Source organism: Salmo salar, chromosome 10, assembly GCF_965601325.2.
Source record: "Salmo salar chromosome 10, fSalSal1, whole genome shotgun sequence".
Taxonomy (NCBI): Eukaryota; Metazoa; Chordata; class Actinopteri; order Salmoniformes; family Salmonidae; genus Salmo; species Salmo salar.
The window spans coordinates 106,421,554-106,440,991 of NC_138300.1; the positions used below are offsets into that span (position 1 = coordinate 106,421,554).

Here is a 19,438-nt window from a genome sequence, read left to right on the forward strand (position 1 = left end):
AGGAGCTCAGATGCAATAATTTAATAACCAACTTTTCGACAGACAAGCTGTCTTCAATCATCTGTCGAACGATGGTTATTAAATTATTGCATCTGAGCTCCTAGAGTGTGCAGTTCTCCTTTACTTTTTCAAGTGTTCTACATCGCTAGCCAGCACCTCGCCTAAATAGGTGTGCGTTTCTTTCGCCTCCAAATTACACTGTACTGCTTGTCATTATTGCGTTACCCAAAAGCACTTCAGCCTAGCTTGAACAGAAAGGGGAATCAGTCGCTCAAGTGAGGGACTTGATTATCCCAAAAAGTTTTCCTTAGCCTAGGACACTTCAACAGGTGACTATCCCAGAAAAACTAAAGGAGGACTCTGTCTCTGCATAGATCTTTGTTTTTATTCTTGGGACCAAACAGACAGGCTTGCGTTTCGGCATAAGACACCTTCAGCGGAGCCTGATAAACTCATTGGTTTGATCAGAGCAAACATATTTGTCTTTGTGTCATTTGTAAGTACACTTACTGTACAGATGATCTCGGGTAAATGTGAAGAAAGCCAGATGGAGATTTTGTTGTTTGTCAACTGGTGCGATACGTTTGGAACAACACGCAACACGGGTTTGTCTCTGTGTAAGGGGGAGTCACACAAGGTACACAAACAAATCAGTTCAAAAAGTAGGTTACCTTTGCACATTTATCCAAAATAACAGTGCACTGTGCACCTCCGCCAACTTTCCTTCAATTCACAAGTGGCTAAAACATCTCACTGGAGAAATTATCCGAGCGAGCGAGACAGCCCCCTCTGTCTTACAATATGTAGCCCGTGTATCTGATGCTGTCTGGCCCAAAAAATAGTATGACATGCAATAATCTTTTGGTCCAGACAGCATCAGATACATGGGCTACACAAACATGTCCTCTGCCTTGAAGACGATGGCAGTATTTTACTAAAGAAATGTGTAGGCTCGAGTCACTGGGCACCTCGCTGCTGGGTCTCTCTTTGTAGTCCGTAATAGAGCCAGTGTAGTAGGATTCAATCTTAGTCCTGTATTGACACTTTGCCTGTTTGGTGGTTTGTCTGAGGGCATAGCGGGATTTCTTATAAGCGTCCGGATTAGTGTCCCGCTCCTTGAAAGCGGCAGCTCTAGCCTTTAGCTCGGTGCGGATGTTGCCCGTAATCCATGGCTTCTGGTTGGGATATGTAAGTACGATCACTGTGGGGAAGATGTCGTTGATGCACTTACTGATGAAGCCGGTGACTGAGGTGGTATACTCCTCAACGCCATTGGGTGAATCCCGGAATGCATTCCAGTCTGTGCTAGTGAAACAGTCCTGTAGCTTAGCATTTGCTTCATCGGACCACTTCCGTATAGAGCAAGTCACTGGTACTTCCTGCTTTAGTTTTTGTTTATAAGCAGGAATCAGGAGGATATAATTATGGTCAGATTTACCAAAAGGAGGGCGAGGGAGAGCTTTGTATGCGTCTCTGTGTGTGGAGTAAAGGTGGTCTAGAGTTTTTATGTTTTTTTCCCCTCTGATGAGGTAAAACGGATTTAGGTTTGCCTGCATTAAAGTCCCCGGCCACTAGGAGCGCAGCTTCTAGATGAGTATTTTCTTGTTTGCTTATGGCCTTATGCAGCTCATTGAGTTCGGTCTTAGTGCTAGAATCGGTTTGTGGTGGTAAATGGACGGCTATGAATAATATAGATGAGAACTCTTTTGGTAGATAGAATCCCTCATGATACGCTGTATATCACACTATCTCAGGTGAGCAATACCTCGAGACTTCTTTAATATTAGACATCGCGCACCAGCAGTTATTGACAAATAGACACACACCCCGTCCCTCATCTTACCAGACGTAGCTACCCTGTCCTGCCGATGAACGGAGAAGCCAGCCAGCTCTATATTATCCGTGTCGTCGTTCAGCCACGTCTCGGTGAAACATAAGATATTACAGTTTTTAATGTCCCGTTGGTAGGATAGTCTTAATCGTAGATTGTCCAGTTTGTTTTCCAATGTTTGCACGTTGGCCAGTAATACGGAGGGTAGTGGGGGTTTACCTAGTCGTTGGCAAATTCTTACAAGACACCACGCCCTCCTCCCCCTTTTTCTCTGTCTTTTCTTCACGCGGATGACGGGAATTTGGGTCTTGTCTCGACAAGCAGTATATCCTTTGCGTCAGACTCATTAAAGAAAATATCTTCATCCAGTTCGAAGTGAGTAATCACTGTTCTGATGTCTAGAAGCTCTTTTCGGTCATAAGAGACGGTAGCAGCAACATTATGTACAACATGAGTTACAAAACAAACAAAATAGCAAAGTTTGTTGGGGGGCCCATAAAGCAGCAGCCCCCCGCCCCGTGCCATCAAATCAAATTTTATTGGTCACATACACATGGTTAGCAGATGTTAATGCGAGTGTAACGAAATGCTTGTGCTTCTAGTTCCGACCATGCAGTGATATCTTACAAGTAATCTAACAATTTCAGAATAACTACCTTTCACACACAAGTGTAAAGGAATGAATAAGAATATGTACATATAAATATATGGATGAGCAATGGCCGAACGGCATAGGCAAGATGCAGTAGATGGTATAGAGTACAGTATATACATATGAGATGAGTAATGTAGGGTGTGTAAACATTATATAAAGTGGCATTGTTTAAAGTTACTAGTGATACATTTATTACATCAAATTTGTAATTATTAAAGTGGCTAGAGATTTGAGTCAGTATGTTGGCAGCAGCCACTCAATGTTATTGATGGCTGTTTAACAGTCTGATGGCCTTGAGAAAAAAGCGTTTTTTCAGTCTCTCGGTCCCAGCTTTGATGCACCTGTACTGACCTCGCCTTCAGGATGATAGCGGGGTGAACAGGCAGTGGCTCGGGTGGTTGTTGTCCTTGATGATCTTTTTGGCCTTCCTGTGACATCGGGTGGTGTAGGTGTCCTGAAGGGCAGGTAGTTTGCCCATGGTGATGTGTTGTGCAGACCTCACTACCCACTGGAGAGCCCTGCGGTTGTGGGCGGAGCAGTTGCCGTACCAGGTGGTGATACAGCCCGACAGGATGCTCTCGATTGTGCATCTGTAAAAGTTTGAGTGTTTTTGGAGACAAGCCAAATTTCTTCAGCCTCCTGAAGAACACGCTGTCTGTGTGAGTGGACCATTTCAGTTTGTCCGTGATGAGCACGCCGAGGAACCATTATCAGAGGAGTCTGATAGCATATGGAACAACTCTCTGTCTGAAAACAGTGAGTAACATAACTCGTAGCACCAACGGGTATGTGGGGGGAGGGTTCTTAAAACATACTATTCAATCAAAATCTTGCCACTGGAAGCCAGAGGACCATTTAAACCATTTTTTCAATACAAATTCTCCAGACCTCTCAAGGGAAGGGTGACAGTGACCTGATTTTGGAGGAGTCGCAACGCGGGACAACTACTAAGCTAACATATGTAATTGTTTTAAGATGGTCATACAAAGGATCATTTAGCTATTTGATTTAGAATTTTAGGACCCCAGTAGGTATAAAAAAATATATATTTAAAAAATGTGACACATTGAATTTGGCCTTACCGCTATTAGCCCATAGAAATGCATTGAATAACAGATTCATACATGAAAGTAAGGATAGTAAAACATTGAATAAAAAGGAAGTATGTTTTGAAACGTCTGTCCTATATCTGAGAAATAGAAAAAAGCTCAAAAAAAAGTTTACAGTGGAATTACCTGTAGAAATGCGCTATTTACTTCCATAATTTTTATGCCCGATACCGGGTTACTTTCAGACGTGTCGCGGAGAACACCATCGTGTTCGTGAGTCTCATCTCTCTCTCCATAGAGGAGTCATATTCATTTGTTCTGACGCTACAGATATTTTGATGACGAGACCGATTTTCGAGATATCTCCTGGTCTGAAAAACACTGCTATAGCTCTGCCACCTTCCACCGCAGATGCGCAAGGCCAACATCACAAATGTGTTGGATTGAAATGCAGCCCATGCAACAACAAAAAACATATCTCTAGCTTAAACAGACAGATTTTGATGGGGATTTAACTTTTTAGTTTTTTTATTATGCCTCAAGCGGAGAATGGGTGTGCTTCAAGCAGAGAAATTATTATAATTGTTTTATTATTATATTTTTTATGCCCAGCTCTTGAGGCCCCTTGATGATTTGAGGCAATTGCCTCTAATGCCTAACGGTAATTCCGCCAGTAGCATTTTGGCATCTTGGCATCGTAAGATACTGACATGATGACATGTGTCAGCAGTGGACTAATGAAAACAATTCCAAAACATTGTTTTTGAGTGGAATTTTCCTTTTTAAGACCAAATCTCTAACATACCCTAACTGGTCCAAAGTTTTACAACACCTACTCATTCAAGAGTTTTTGTTATTATTTTCTACATTGTAGAATAATAGTGAAGACATCCAAACTATGAAATAACACACACAGAATCATGTATTCATGTAGGATAGTGGTTAGGGTGTTGGACTAGTAACCGAAAGGTTGCAAGATCGAATCCCTGAGCCGACAAGGTAAAAATCTGTTGTTCTGCCCCTGAACAACGCAGTTAACCCACTGTTCCTAGGCCGCCATTGAAAGTAAGAATTTGTTCTTAACTGACTTGCCTAGTTAAATAAATGTAAAAAAAGAGAGTGTTAAACAAATAATGTATTTGAGATTCTTCAAATAGCCACCCTTTGCCTTGATGACAGCTTTGCACACTCTTGGCATTCTCTCAACCGCCTTCACCTGGAATGCTTTTCCAACGGTCTTGAAGGAGTTCCCAAATATGCTGAGCACATGTTGGCTGCTTTTCCTTCACTCTGTGGTTCGACTCATCCCTAACCATCTCAATTTGGTTGAGGTCGGGGGATTGTGGAGGCCAGGTCATCTGATGCAGCACTCCATCACTCTCCTTCTTGGTAAAATAGCCCTTACACAGCCTGGAGGTGTGTTGGGTCATTGTCCTGTTGAAAAATAAATGATAGTCCCATTAAGCCTAAACCAGCTGGGATGGCATATCGCTGCAGAATGCTGTGGTAGCCATGCTGGTTAAGTGTGCCTTGAATTCTAAATAAATCACAGACAGTGTCACCAGCAAAGCACCCCCACACCATAACACCTACTTCATGCTTTACGGTGGGAAATACACATGCGGAGATCATCCGTTCACCCATACCGCGTCTCACAAAGACGGCGATTGGAACCAAAAATCTCAAATTTGGACTCATCAGACCAAAGGACAACTTTCCACTGGTCTAATGTCCATTGCTCATGTTTCTTGGCCCAAGCAAGTCTCTTCTTCTTATTGATGTCCTTTAGTCCTTTAGTAGTGGTTTCTTTGCAGCAATTCAACCATGAAGGCCTGATTTCACGCAGTCTCCTCTGAACAGTTGATGTTGATGTGTCTGTTACTTGAACTCTGTGAAACATTTATTTGGGCTGCAATTTCTGAGGCTGGTAACTAATGAACTTGTAACTCTGGGTCTTCCTTTCCTGTGGCGGTCCTCATGAAAGCCAGTTTCATCATAGGGCTTGATGGTTTTTATGACTGCACTTGAAGAAACTTTCATAGTTCTTGAAATGTTCCGTATTGACTGACCTTCATGTCTTAAAGTAACGATGGACTGTCGTTTCTCTTTGCTTATTTGAGCTGTTCTTGCCATAATATGGACTTGGTATTTTACCAAATAGGGTTATCATCTGTATACCCCCCTACCTTGTCACAACACAACTGATTAGCTCAAACGCATTAAGAAGGAAAGAAATTCCACAAATTAACTTTTAAGAAGGCACACCTGTTAATTGAAATGCATTCCAGGTGACTACCTCATGAAGCTGGTTGAGAGAATGCCAAGAGTGTGCAAAGCTGTTATTAATGCCACTGTGTTATTGGGGACCTTCAATGCTGCAGCCATTTTTTGGTACCCTTCCCTAGATTTGTGCCTCGACACAATTCTTTGTCAGAGCTCTACAGACAATTCCTTCAACCCCATGGCTTGGTTTTTGATCTGACATGCACTGTCAACTGTGGGACCTTATATAGACAGAGGTGTGCCTTTCCAAATCATGTCCAATCAATTGAATTTACCACAGCTGGACTCCAAGTTGTAGAAACATCTCAAGGATGATCAATGGAAACAGGATGCACCTGAGCTCAATTTCGAGTCTCATTGCAAAGGGTCTGAAGACTTATGTAAATACCTTTTTTTAAATATTTTTTTATACATTTGCAAAAATGTCTAAAAACCATTTTTTGCTTTGTCATAATGGGGTATTGTTTGTAGATTTCTGACTTTAATTTTTTTTATTGAAGCCATTTTAGAATAAGTCTGTAACGTTACAAAATGTGGAAAAAGTTGAGTTCTCAATACTTTCCGAATGCACTTTATGTACGACAGAGAATTATGCTATTACAGAAAAACACTTCAGCTAATTGAATTCTTGTCATGGTTCAAGGCTAGCATCATTTGCAGATTGTGTTATTAGAAGCAGAGCTTAAGTGATAATATTAAGTGGTAAGAAAATGTCATAATTGACTAGAATTAAAGATACCTTAATAGAAAATGCAAGTCATCCAGTAAAATACTACTTGAGTAAAAGTCTAAAAGTATCAAAAGTAAATGTAATTGTTAAATATACTTATTTTAAATTCCTTATATTAAGCAAACCAGACGGCACCGTTTTCTTGTTTACGGATAGCCAGAGGCACAGTCAAACACTCAGACATAATTTACAAATGAAGCATTTACGTTTAGTGAGTCCGCCACATCAGAGGCAGTAGGGATGACCAGAGATGTTCTCTTGATAAGTGTGTGAATTGGACCATTTTCCTGTCCTACTAAGCATTCAAAATGTAACGAGTACTTTTGGGTGTCAGGGATAATGTATGGAGTAAAAAGTACATTATTTTCTTTAGGAATGTAGTGAAATAAAAGTAAAAACTACTTAAGTAGATGTACTTTAAAGTATTTTTTCTTAAGTTCTTTACTCCACTGCTCCTGTGTTATCTTCACAGATACCATATGTGATTTTCTCTATGTTAATGGTGTGTAATGGTATGTCTTGTAGTTATCACCATCTTCAGGGGCAAGGTGGAGGAAGTGGAGCTTCCAGTAGAGAAGGTTGACATCATCATCTCAGAGTGGATGGGCTACTGTCTCTTCTACGAGTCCATGCTCAATACCGTCATCTTTGCAAGGGACAAGTGGCTGGTAGGTGTGTGTGTGTGTGTGTGTGTGTGTGTGTGTGTGTGTGTGTGTGTGTGTGTGTGTGTGTGTGTGTGTGTGTGTGTGTGTGTGTGTGTGTGTGTGTGTGTGTGTGTGTGTGTGTGTGTGTGTGTGTGTGTGTGTGTGCGCGCATGCACTGACCAGACATGCTAGCAGCATGACGAATGCTCTAACTTCACTGACTTACCCAGGGATTAAAACCATAACCTGGCCTTGTGTTTGCATCTTCTCACATGCAGCACAGCTGAGAAATGAGATGTCCTTCTATGCAGGATTGATTGCATGTACTTGTTTTCTCCCCAAATTTTACACAGAAACCTGGCGGTCTGATGTTTCCAGACCGAGCTGCACTGTATGTGGTGGCCATCGAGGACAGGCAGTACAAGGACTTCAAAATCCACTGTGAGTGTGTATGTTTACTTGGCCCGGTGCCCTCACATAAGTCCCTCTGCCCCTGACTCGCTCTCTATTCCCATGGTGGGTCTTACCTGGCTTATATTTCTGCTTTGCTAATCAACCGTCAATGTAGAACAACCACAGCAGCACATGCACCAAAGACACACACTTAAACATACACAATATACTGTACGCAGACACACACACACACACACACGGCAGGCACACGCACACACATTAGTGTTGGTCATACATTTGAACTTTTCAAAGGCATAAGTGATGATCGATACAATATTCAAGTCAACAAGCCTCTCCATCTCAGTGCTAGCCTGGAATTGTTCATCTCAGCACAGAGACCTGAGCCATGACAGTCAAACAGAGGACATGAAGCAGAACAATGCCTCATACCACCACACACACCCACTCCACATACCTACACACACACATACACCACCAATAGGGAATTCCACACCAACACAATACTCTGAGACAGCGAGTTCCTTATGCTTACAGAAACCCAGACCACATGACTGAGCGCTGAGGAGAAGTTCAGCCAGTGCTGTTCCTCTTTCTCAGCCGTGTGCAGTGAGAGATTTTAGTGAAAGCAGAGATAGGAGGTAGAGGACGAGTGGGGGACAGTGTCCATATTTGGCCCAGTCTGGTTCCAACAGGTACTGGATATCATAAGGTGAATCCACCAATTTGTAAGTCGCTCTGGATAAGAGCGTCTGCTAAATGACTTAAATTTAAATGTAACAGACAGATGTCTTTTGGGAAAGGATGACATACCTGATCACTTAGTGTGCTAAAATAATGTTCTGTCATCATGAGAACAGGGTCGTATTCATTATGGCATATCATAGCAAAGCATTTTGAAACGGAAAAAGGAAATTAGCATTTCTTATTGGACAAAGTCAGATAGTCACTCCCTGTTTCAATCTGTGTTCTTACATGTGCTGGAATATTACCTAGGAGTACTTCAGTTTTAGGGCCTGATAATGCACAGCTGAGGTGCGACCTGCTCATTATTCCCTCCTCCTCCTGTTGTCACGCTTAAGTTTTTCCACTTCAGAGGGTCACATAAAGATGCTTACACACTATCTTTAAAAAAAATATAATACTTATTTTTTATTAACCCTCCACCACGCCCCCTCTTCGGATTACACACATATCTTATTTTGTTTTTACATATTTTATGCTACATATACATACATTTTACACTTTACATATACATTTTATTTACACATTTGACATACATGGTACTTTTATATACAGCAATCACATAACAATAATACATTACCAAACATAAGCTCTTAATCTCACCCCTCAGCAACTCTCAGCCCATCCCACCTATCACCCTAGACCACCCTCAAAATATACAGAGCTGAGATTGTTGTATGCCCCATATATATATATATATAGCATTCTGTTTGTGGCAACAATTTTATATAATAATTCAAATGGAAAAATTTGAAGTGTTGAATCAAGTATTGTTTTTTTTGTATCAGTTCATATGCCATGGAATCGGTACATCGAACATCTCTGCCCATTTATTTTGCAACCTGTATGGCGCAGCTGTAAAAAAACAAAATACATAAAATCTTCAAAAGAAACTGGTATATTTGTCTATTTATGCCAATCCTTTTCAGCCAATTCGTATCTTTAATATATGGCAGACTAACAAGTACTCTACCTTCTCCCCCTTCCACTTGCATCCTCCATTTTTGCGGTAATGATGCAATCAGTTGATTGTAAATTTGGATTGAGCAGACATTCCCATATATTTTTGATAGCTGCATATGTAATATAACTCCACCATTTCTATTCATAATATCATTAATAAATATAATAGAATTTAAACACTTTTTTTCCATAAAGTTTTTTATCAATCACTATATTTGAGTTTAACCATAATAATTGTTGTAATATTTGTTCTTTTCTGGAGGATAAAATTGAAATTGTAACCAGCTTTGTATGGCTTGTTTAAGAAAGGGTGGTACTTTTAACAAAGTTTAATTTTCAATTTGTCGGAAATTAGAAGTGGTAATACGTATAAAAGCTCATTCTTTGTTCCAAAATTGCCTTCTTAATAATTTACTGGAGAACCAGTTCGGGTTTTAGTATAACTTATGTATGAGTGAAGCTTTTAGTGATACATTTAATGCTTTAATATTTAACAATTTTAGCCTTCAAAACTCATATTCATTATATAAATAAGCACGGTTAATTTTGTCTGGCTTAGCATTCCAAATAAAGTGAATTTCTTTTGGCTAAAAACGAGTCGTCTGGAGTAGGCAACACCATCAGTAAGTAAACTGTGATAGGACCAAAGAGTTAATCAATGTGATTTCTTTCCATAAATAGACATGTACAGTGCATTCGGAAAGTATTCAGACCTCTTGACTTATTCCACGTTTTGTTACGTTTCAGCCTTATTCTAAAATGGATTAAATAGTTATTTTCCCTCATTAATCTACACACAATACCCCATAATGACAAAGCAAAAACAGGTTTTTATGTAATATAAAAAACTGAAATATCACATTTACATAAGTATTCAGACCCTTTTCTATGAGACTCGAAATTGAGCTCAGATTCATCCTGTTTCCATTGATCATCCTTGAGATGTTTCTATAACTTGATTGGAGTCCACCTGTGGTAAATTCAATTGATTGGACATGATTTGGAAAGGCACACACCCATCTATATAAGGTCCCACAGTTGACGGTGCATGTCAGAGCAAAAACCAAGCCTTGAGGTCAAAGGAACTGTCCGTAGAGCTCTGAGACAGGATTATCTCGAGGCACGGATCTGGGGAAGGGTACCAAAACATTTCTGCAGCATTGAAGGTCCCCAAGAATACAGTGGCCTCCATCATTCTTAAATGGAAGAAGTTTGGAGCCGCCAAGACTCTTGCTAGGGCTGGCCGCCTGGCCAAACTGAGCAAATGGGGGGAGAAGAGAAGGGCCTTGGTCAGGAAGGTGACCAAGAACCCAATGGTCACTCTGACAGAGCTCCAGAGTTCCTCTGTGGAGATGGGAGAACCTTCCAGAAGGACAACCTATCGCTGCAGCACTCCACCAATCAGGCCTTTATGGTAGAGTGGCCAGACGGAAGCCACTCCTCAGTAAAAGGCACATGACTGCCCGCTTAGAATTTGCCAAAAGGCACATAAGGACTCAGACCATGAGAAACAAGATTCTCTGGTCTGATGAAACCAAAATTGTACTCTTTGGCCTGAATGCCAAGCGTCACGTCTGGAGGAAACCTGGCGCCATCCCTATTGGTGAAGCATGTTGGTGGCAGCATCACGCTGTGGGAATGTTTTCCAGAGACTGGGAGACTAGTCAGGATCAAGGGACAGGTAAACGAAGCAAAGTACAGAGAGGTCCTTGATGAAAACCTGCTCCAGAGCGCTCAGGACCTGACTGGACAACGCCCCTAAGCACACAGCTAAGACACGGCTGGTGTGGCTTCGGGACAAGTCTCTGAATGTTCTTGAGTGGCCCAGCCAGAGCCTGGACTTGAACCCGATCTAACACCCCTTGAGAGATCTGAAAATAGCTGTGCAGCGACGCTCCCCATCCAACCTGACAGAGCTTGAGAGGATCTGCAGAGAATAATGGGAGAAACTCCCCAAATACAGGTGTGCCAAGCTTGTAGCGTCATCCCCAAGAAGACTCGGGGCTGTCATCACTGCCAAAGGTACTTCAACTATGCACTGAGTAAAGGGTCTGAATACTTACGGAAATGTGATATTTCCGTTTGTTTATATTTAATACATTTGCAAAAAAAACAATGCTTTGTCATTATGGGGTATTGTGTGTAGATAGAGGGGAAAAATGTATTTAATACATTTTAGAATAAGTCCAACGTAACAAAATGTGGAAAAAGTCAAGGGGTCTGAATACTTTCCGAATGCACTGTACATACCTCTCCGTGGTTGCAGCATCTTATCTGAGATATGAATACCAAGTATGTCTACTTCACCATCCACCAATTTTAATGGTAAACTACAATACGTAATATGGTACACTTGACATAATTAGGTTTTAGTCAAGAGAGGCTAGAAAAGTGATCAAGATCTTCATTGAGACTGTGCAAGGATCCAGATTGCGGACTCAATAAAATACTTTATTCATTGCAATACATTGACACTTTTGTTTTTATCCCCTGGATTTCTAACCCCTTGATGTTCTTGTTGGATCTGATTTTAATAGCTAGTATTTCGATGGCCATAAATAGATATGGAGACTAGAGGTCGACCGATTAATCAGAATGGCCGATTTAATTAGGGCCGATTTCAAGTTTTCGTAACAATCGGTAATCGGTATTTTTGGCCACCCATTTGCCGATTTATTATTATTATTGCCCGCCTGTCCTGCATCACTACTCTGGACGGTTCTGACTTAGAATATGTGGACAACTACAAATACCTAGGTGTCTGGTTAGACTGTAAACTCTCCTTCCAGACTCACATCAAACATCTCCAATCCAAAGTTAAATCAAGAATTGGCTTCCTATTTCGCAACAAAGCATCCTTCACTCATGCTGCCAAACATACCCTCGTAAAACTGACCATCCTACCGATCCTCGACTTTGGCGATGTCATTTACAAAATAGCCTCCAATACCGTACTCAACAAACTGGATGCAGTCTATCACAGTGCCATCCGTTTTGTCACCAAAGCCCCATATACTACCCACCACTGCGACCTGTACGCTCTCGTTGGCTGGCCTTCACTTCATAATCGTCGCCAAACCCACTGGCTCCAGGTCATCTACAAGACTCTGCTAGGTAAAGTCCCCCCTTATCTCCGCTCACTGGTCACCATAGCAGCACCCACCTGTAGCACGCGCTCCTGCAGGTATATCTCACAGGGCACCCCCAAAGCCAACTCCTCCCTTGGCCGTCTTTCTTTCCAGTTCTCTGCTGCCAATGACTGGAACGAACTACAAAAATCTCTGAAACTGGAAACGCTTATCTCCCTCACTAGCTTTAAGCACCAGCTGTCAGAGCAGCTCACAGATCACTGCACCTGTACATAGCCCATCTATAATTTAGCCCAAACAACTACCTCTTCCCCTACTGTATTTATTTATTTTATTTTGCTCCTTTGCACCCCATTATTTCTATTTCTACTTTGCACTTTCTTCTATTACAAATCTACCATTCCAGTGTTTTACTTGCTATATTGTATTTACTTTGCCACCATGGACTTTTTTTTGCCTTTACCTCCCTTATCTCACCTCATTTGCTCACATTGTACATAGACATTGTACGTACATAGACTTATTTTTCTACTGTATTATTGACTGTATATTTGTTTTACTCCATGTGTAACTCTGTGTTGTTGTATGTTGTCGAACTGCTTTGCTTTATCTTGGCCAGGTCGCAATTGTAAATGATAACTTGTTCTCAACTTGCCTACCTGGTTAAATAAAGGTGAAATAAAATAAATAAAAAAATAAAGATAAAATACAGAACGGTTCCGTATGTCACTGAAAGAAAAAAACTTTTGTTTTCGAGATGATAGTTTTCGGATTCGACCATATTAATGACCTAAGGCTCGTATTTCTGTGTGTTTATTATATTATAATGAAGTCTATGATTTGATAGAGCAGTCTGACTGAGCGGTGGTAGGCAGCAGCTGGCTCGTAAGCATTCATTTAAACAGCCCTTCGCTGTGCTTCAAGCATTGCGCTGTTTATGACTTCAACCTGGGTGGGTATAATTTGTGGAACGTTCCAACAGGAATCTATTCCAAAAAAGTAGTAAATAACAAGGTTTCCAAAAAACAACGCATACGAAGTTGTATTGCGGCAGAATAAGATACCGGGTAGGGAGTGGTCTATTTCATTGCATTTTTCACTCATCACGAAAAATGTCTGTCCTCACATGTCTGTTTGCCTATGGACAAACATTAAGAATAAGCTATGTGGTGAGTTGATGCCTATTCGGCAGCTCGTTAGCTAGGTTTGTATGCGTTGCTACTTTGTATGCGTTGTTGGTTGGCAACCTTTTACTTTACGTTTTTTGGAACAGATTCCTGTTGGAACGTTCCACAAATTATACCCACCCCTTCAAGCCTATCAACTCCCAAGATTAGGCTGGTGTAACCGATGTGAAATGGCTAGCTAGTTAGCCGGGTGCACGCTAATAGCGTTTCAAACGTCACTCGCTCTGAAACTTGGAGTAGTTTTTTCCCTTCCTCTGCATGGGTAGCACTGCTTCGAGGGTGGCTGTTGTCGATGTGTTCCTGGTTTGAGCCCAGGTAGGAGTGAGGAGAGGGACGGAAGCTATACTGTTACACTGGCAATACTAAAGTGCCTATAAGAACAACCAATAGTCAAAGGTATATGAAATACAAATCGTATAGAGAGAAATAGTCCTATAATTCCTATAATAATATAATAACTACAACCTAAAACTTCTTACCTGGGAATATTGAAGACTCATGTTAAAAGGAACCACTAGCTTTCATATATTCCCATGTTCTGAGCAAGGCACTTAAACATTAGCTTTCTTACATGGCACATATTGCACTTTTACTTTCTTCTCCAACACTTTGTTTTGCATTATTTAAACCAAATTGAACATGTTTCATTATTTATTATAGCCTAAATTGATTTTATTGATGTATTATATTAAGTTAAAATAAGTGTTCATTCAGTATGGTTGTAATTGTCATTATAAAAATAAAAAAAACTGAAAATAATCGGCCGATTAATCGGTATCGGTTTTTTGGGACCCCCAATAATCGGTATCGGCGTTGAAAAATCATAGACAGCTTTGTTTTGCTCCTCTTAACAGCTCAATACTTTCTGAGAAGTAACCATTATTTACTATTTTACACAATGGCGTTGCTGTACATAACTTTTACACATTGTATAAGAGATTCACCGAAATTAAAGTAGTCCAGGCATTTATATATAAATTCTAGTTGTACTTTATCAAACGCCTTTTCAAAATCTGCTATGAAGACCAGGCCTGTTATCTTTGACGTTTCATAGTGTTCAATTGTTTCAAGTAATTGTCGTTTATTATCTCCACTATATCGTCCTTGTAAAAAACCTGTCTGATCAGGATGAACAATATCTGGTAAAACCTTTTTTATTCTGTATGCAATGCATTTCGCCAGGATTTTCACATCACAACATTGAAGTGTAAGAGGCCTCCAGTTTTTTTTAAATGGACTCGATCTTAAACACACTATCTTAAGTACTGTAGTCATGCTTAATACATGATGAGTTAGCCTGAGGAGAGGAGAGATTAGGCAATCTCTCTGTTTACTGTGGTGCACTGCACTACAGTGATGGTTAGCTGACGCTGCGTCTGAAGTGGCCCCCAATTCCCTATTTAGTCCACTACTTTTGACCAGGTATCTTGGGCCTTGGTCAACTACATAGGGAGTAGGGTGCCATTTTGGACACACACTATGTATTCCTCCCTCTCTAAGACTGATTTATTTAATTGCCCTTCTTCCACAAAGGTGTTCCATAATGCGCTGTGCATCCACAGGGTGGGAGAACGTGTATGGCTTTGACATGACCTGCATCCGTAACGTGGCCATGAAGGAGCCCCTGGTGGACATAGTGGACCCCAAACAGATGGTCACCAACTCCTTCCTGATCAAGGTCCGCTTTGTCTTCATTTGACGTGTGTGCATGTGTGTGTGGATGTGTGTAGAACTATTGCATGTCTCTGTGTGTGACTGTATGTGTGGGTAGGTCATTTGTTGTATTTGTGGAGAACCAGCAGTGTGAAAGCCCACTGTTGAATCACAAAGCATTGCGTCAGCGTTGTCTCTGCCCATAAAAACGACACCCTCTCTGCGAAGTTTTAAACTTTGTCTTCTGTGCCCGTTTCATTGTACCCTACGATGTAACTGCAATGATGAGAGAGATGTTCTTCTTTGTTTTATTATCTCGCTGCCATACTGTGTTCATCCATGTCTCAAGAGGACCACAATCCCTTTATTGTGTTATCCTCCATGATTTTACTCATGTCCACCTATGGCTTTTTCAAGATTTATGTGTGCTTGTTTTTTAAAATAGTTGAAATAATAAAGTAAACAAAAAAAACTCTAGGCTAATGCAGTGTAGGATTTACATAACCGGTGTTACTGTTATTAGTATAATGGGCCACCAGATGAGATCTTGATCTGCTCTTCGAATGGTGAACATAGCTGCTAAGCTTCAGGTTTTGGACTGCTGAGATGTGTACTTCTCATCCACCTGCCTCAACGTAACTTGGCATTGTTGAAAACACACTGTAGGATTCAAGACTTTTTCAACTGTTTAACCTAATTCAAAATCAGGAAAGAGGCCATACGTTACAGTAAAGAGACTGTAAATCATCCATATACATATCACAATCTAGTGGCGTATGTCCTCAGTTGTAAATGGACAATATTTCACCCTAATGTGATCCTCCAATTCCAGCCTTCTGGCCATACTTTCTCTGTCCTTCACTACTAGCTACAGATTGTGCCATGCATGTTAATTCCCATGTCTAGACTGCTGATTGTCTGATTGTCTTGTTTACCTAGATGACTATTATTGATTGGATTGCCATTTCTAAGTGCATGTGTTTATGTTGTTTCTTTCTAAAGCCTTTTGTCTGTAATAATAACAAGCAGGGAAATAATCTTTGAAAAGTCAGTGTTTTATCTTCAAGATTTTGATACTGGCGCCTTGTTTGCACTCACGCCTGGCAAGATTAAACCTGACAACCCAGAAAATGACACGCCACTGACAAGGTGTTGCATGTCTCTGAATGGATTATAGGATGAGTCCTTTAATTAATATTGTACACAGACAGCGTGCAAAGGAGCTTAGGTTGAGGTTGTTAAAGGGATCAAATAAGTTCCTCGTGTTCAAAATGTTTCCTTTCCGAAGAGGAATTGTTGTCCTGCACTATGAAATATGACTTTAAGGAGTTTGTGGCGCATAACCAAAGTAAACAGAAAGCTGGGAGCTGTTTGAGAAAGATAGCAGGGGACGTTGACTTTGAATTATGCTGTTTTAACTGCTGATCGCCCGATACATAAAAATTGTATTTTTCCACTGCAAATGTGGCACTTTGTGCCCCCCCCCCCCCCCCCCCCCTGCGGTGAGTACATTATAGGGGACTGCATAACAACACAGTATCTGAGCTCTAAACCATCTGCTTACCTAGTAGCAACGGATTCAGATGGGAGGACGCTCCTGATTTCTCTGTAATCAAACGCTAACGTGATTTGGGAACCGCTGGTGTGCTGACATTTGAGTGAAAGATGAAATGTGGGCCTCACCGGAGCAGAAAGCTGTGTTTCACAACCATATGCTCTCCTCTCCCACTGCAGAATCACAAGGCATTAGATACCCTTTTAAAATATGGGATATGAATCATACTGTAGGAGGTCTATAAAGGAGCAGGATGTGAGCACAATACAAGCCTGACAATAGTTACTGCCTTGGTTCTCCAGCCAAATGACCCCATCTTCTCCTTGTTCATCCACCTTTAGTGGGGGTTTCTGGGCTGGTCCCTCTGGGGTGAGGGGGGGTTAGTGGGGTTTGGTTTCAGCTCTGTGGCCCTTGAACCCAAAGGGAGAGGTTGGAGCAGAGAGCAGCGGCTTCAGCTCTGACAGAGAGAACAAGAGGCTCAGGGATAATACAGGACACAATGCCCAGGGGCACCGCCACATAGATCATATGACTCACATATAAGACATGCACGTGGGCCTGCTCCTTACAAGACTTAAGACTTGTAAGACAACAGAGGAAGAGTTAGGCCTAAATGTACATACACAATGGAGAAACCACTGTGCTGGCAGTGAATGGTGTGAATAGAACCCCAATCACTATGGATTATGTATGTGATTAGCATTAAAACTGCTAGCTGTAGATGTAACAGGGAAGTGTGGTTGTTGTCCCTCTTCAACAGGAGGTGGACATCTATACAGTGAAGACTGAGGACTTGTCCTTCACCTCAGCCTTCTGCCTTCAGATCCAGAGGAACGACTACATCCACGCCCTGGTCACCTACTTTAACATCGAGTTCACCAAGTGTCACAAGAAGACTGGCTTCTCCACCGGTACATTTTCAACTCTCTCTCTTCCTGTTCTCGGCCTCTCTCTTTCTCTGTTATTGATTTTCACACAGGCATACCAGTTGTAGCATAATTGTGGATGTAAGATTGACATGTGATTAATAAGAGGAATGTGTAGGTCAGGGGTCGGCAACAGGCAATTGTTGGGGGACGACGACAATAAACTGGATGATAAGAAAGTATGAGCAATAAAGGAAGTCTCGGTGTGGAAGGCTCATTAGCACTCTTTGTACCGTAGTACTAGCAGCTCTTCAGTTCACGGTGTCGTTATCAGACCAACTTCTGCAGACCTAGGGTTTTATCCTTTTAATTGGCGGCAGCAGCAGATTATAGCCTAGGAGAGTCCTGCTGCTCCCTGACAGGTTAGCTAGAGTTCCTGCTCCCTGCCCAGCATCCATTCTCCCTATGGGTTCCATCCCAAGACAAAGAACCCCCTCTAATGAGCTCTTTGATAAGCCAGAAAGGCCTAGACTACAACAGCAAACGCTGATACACTATATATATAAAAGTAAGTGGACACCCCTTAAAATTAGTTGATTTGGCTATTTCAGCCACACCTGTTGCTGACAGAGTAATACAATTGAGCACACAGCGATGCAATCTCCATAGACAAACATTGGCAGTAGAATGACCTTACTGAAGATCTCTGTGTCTTTCAATGTGGCACTGTCATTGGATGCCACCTTTCCAACAAGTCAGTTTGTCAAATTTTGGCCCTGCTAGAGCTGCCCCAGTCAACTGTAAGTGCTGTTACTGTGAAGTGGAAGCATCTAGGAGCAGCAATGGCTTAGCTGCGAAGTGGTGGCCACACAAGCTCACAGAACGGGACTGCCAAGTGCTAAAGTGCATAGCGCTCCAAAGCAACGTCAGCACTGGAAGCAACGTCTGCACAAGAACTGTTTGTCGGAAGCTTCATGAAATGGTTTTCCATGGCCAAGCAGCCGCACACAAGCCTAAGATCACCATGGGCAATGCCAAGCGTCGGCTGGAGGGGTGTAACGCTCGCCGCAATTTGACTGTGGAGCAGCGGAAACGCGTTCTCTGGAGTGATGAATCACGCTTCACCATCTGGCAGTCCGACCATCTGGGTTTGCCGGATGCCAGGAGAACGCTACCTGCCCCAATGCATAGTGCCAACTGTAAAGTTTGGTAGAGGAGGAATACTGGTCTGGTAATATTTTTCATGGTTCGGACTAGGCCCCTTAGTTCCAGTGAAGGGAAATCTTAATGCTATAGCATACAATCATATTGTAGATGATTCTGTGCTTCCAACTTTGTGGCTTACAGTTTGGAGAAGGCCCTTCTCTGTTTCAGCATGACAATGCCCCCGTGCAGAAAGCGAGGTCCATACAGAAATGGTTTGTCGAAATCGATGTGGAAAAACTTGACTGGCCTGCACAGAGCCCTGACCTCAACCCCATCGAACACCTTTGGGATGAATTGGAATGCCGACTGCGAGCCAGGCCTAATCGCCCAACATCAGTGCCCGATCTCACTAATGCGCTTGTGGCTGAATGGAAGCAAGTCCCAGCAGCAATGTTCCAACATCTAGTGGAAAGCCTTCCCAGAAGAGTGGAGGCTGTTATAGAAGTAAAGGATGGACAAATTCCATATTAATGCCCATGATTTTGGAATGAGATGTTTGACGAGCAGGTGTCCACATACTTTTGGTCATGTAGTGTATCAAGGCTAAAATTAGAAGACCTTTGAGGCCCCAG

General features: G+C 41.8%; 1 protein-coding gene across 1 annotated transcript in view; it reads left to right on the plus strand.

Moving 5' to 3' along the window:
• The window catches only part of LOC106561384 (protein arginine N-methyltransferase 8-B), a 44,297-nt gene that overhangs the window by 15,821 nt on the left and 9,038 nt on the right, over positions 1-19,438 (plus strand). The window contains exons 5-8 of the mRNA XM_014125274.3: positions 7,074-7,216; positions 7,546-7,633; positions 15,149-15,264; positions 17,555-17,705. Coding sequence (XP_013980749.1) covers positions 7,074-7,216; positions 7,546-7,633; positions 15,149-15,264; positions 17,555-17,705 — 498 coding nt within the window. The remainder of the gene's footprint in view (positions 1-7,073; positions 7,217-7,545; positions 7,634-15,148; positions 15,265-17,554; positions 17,706-19,438) is intronic.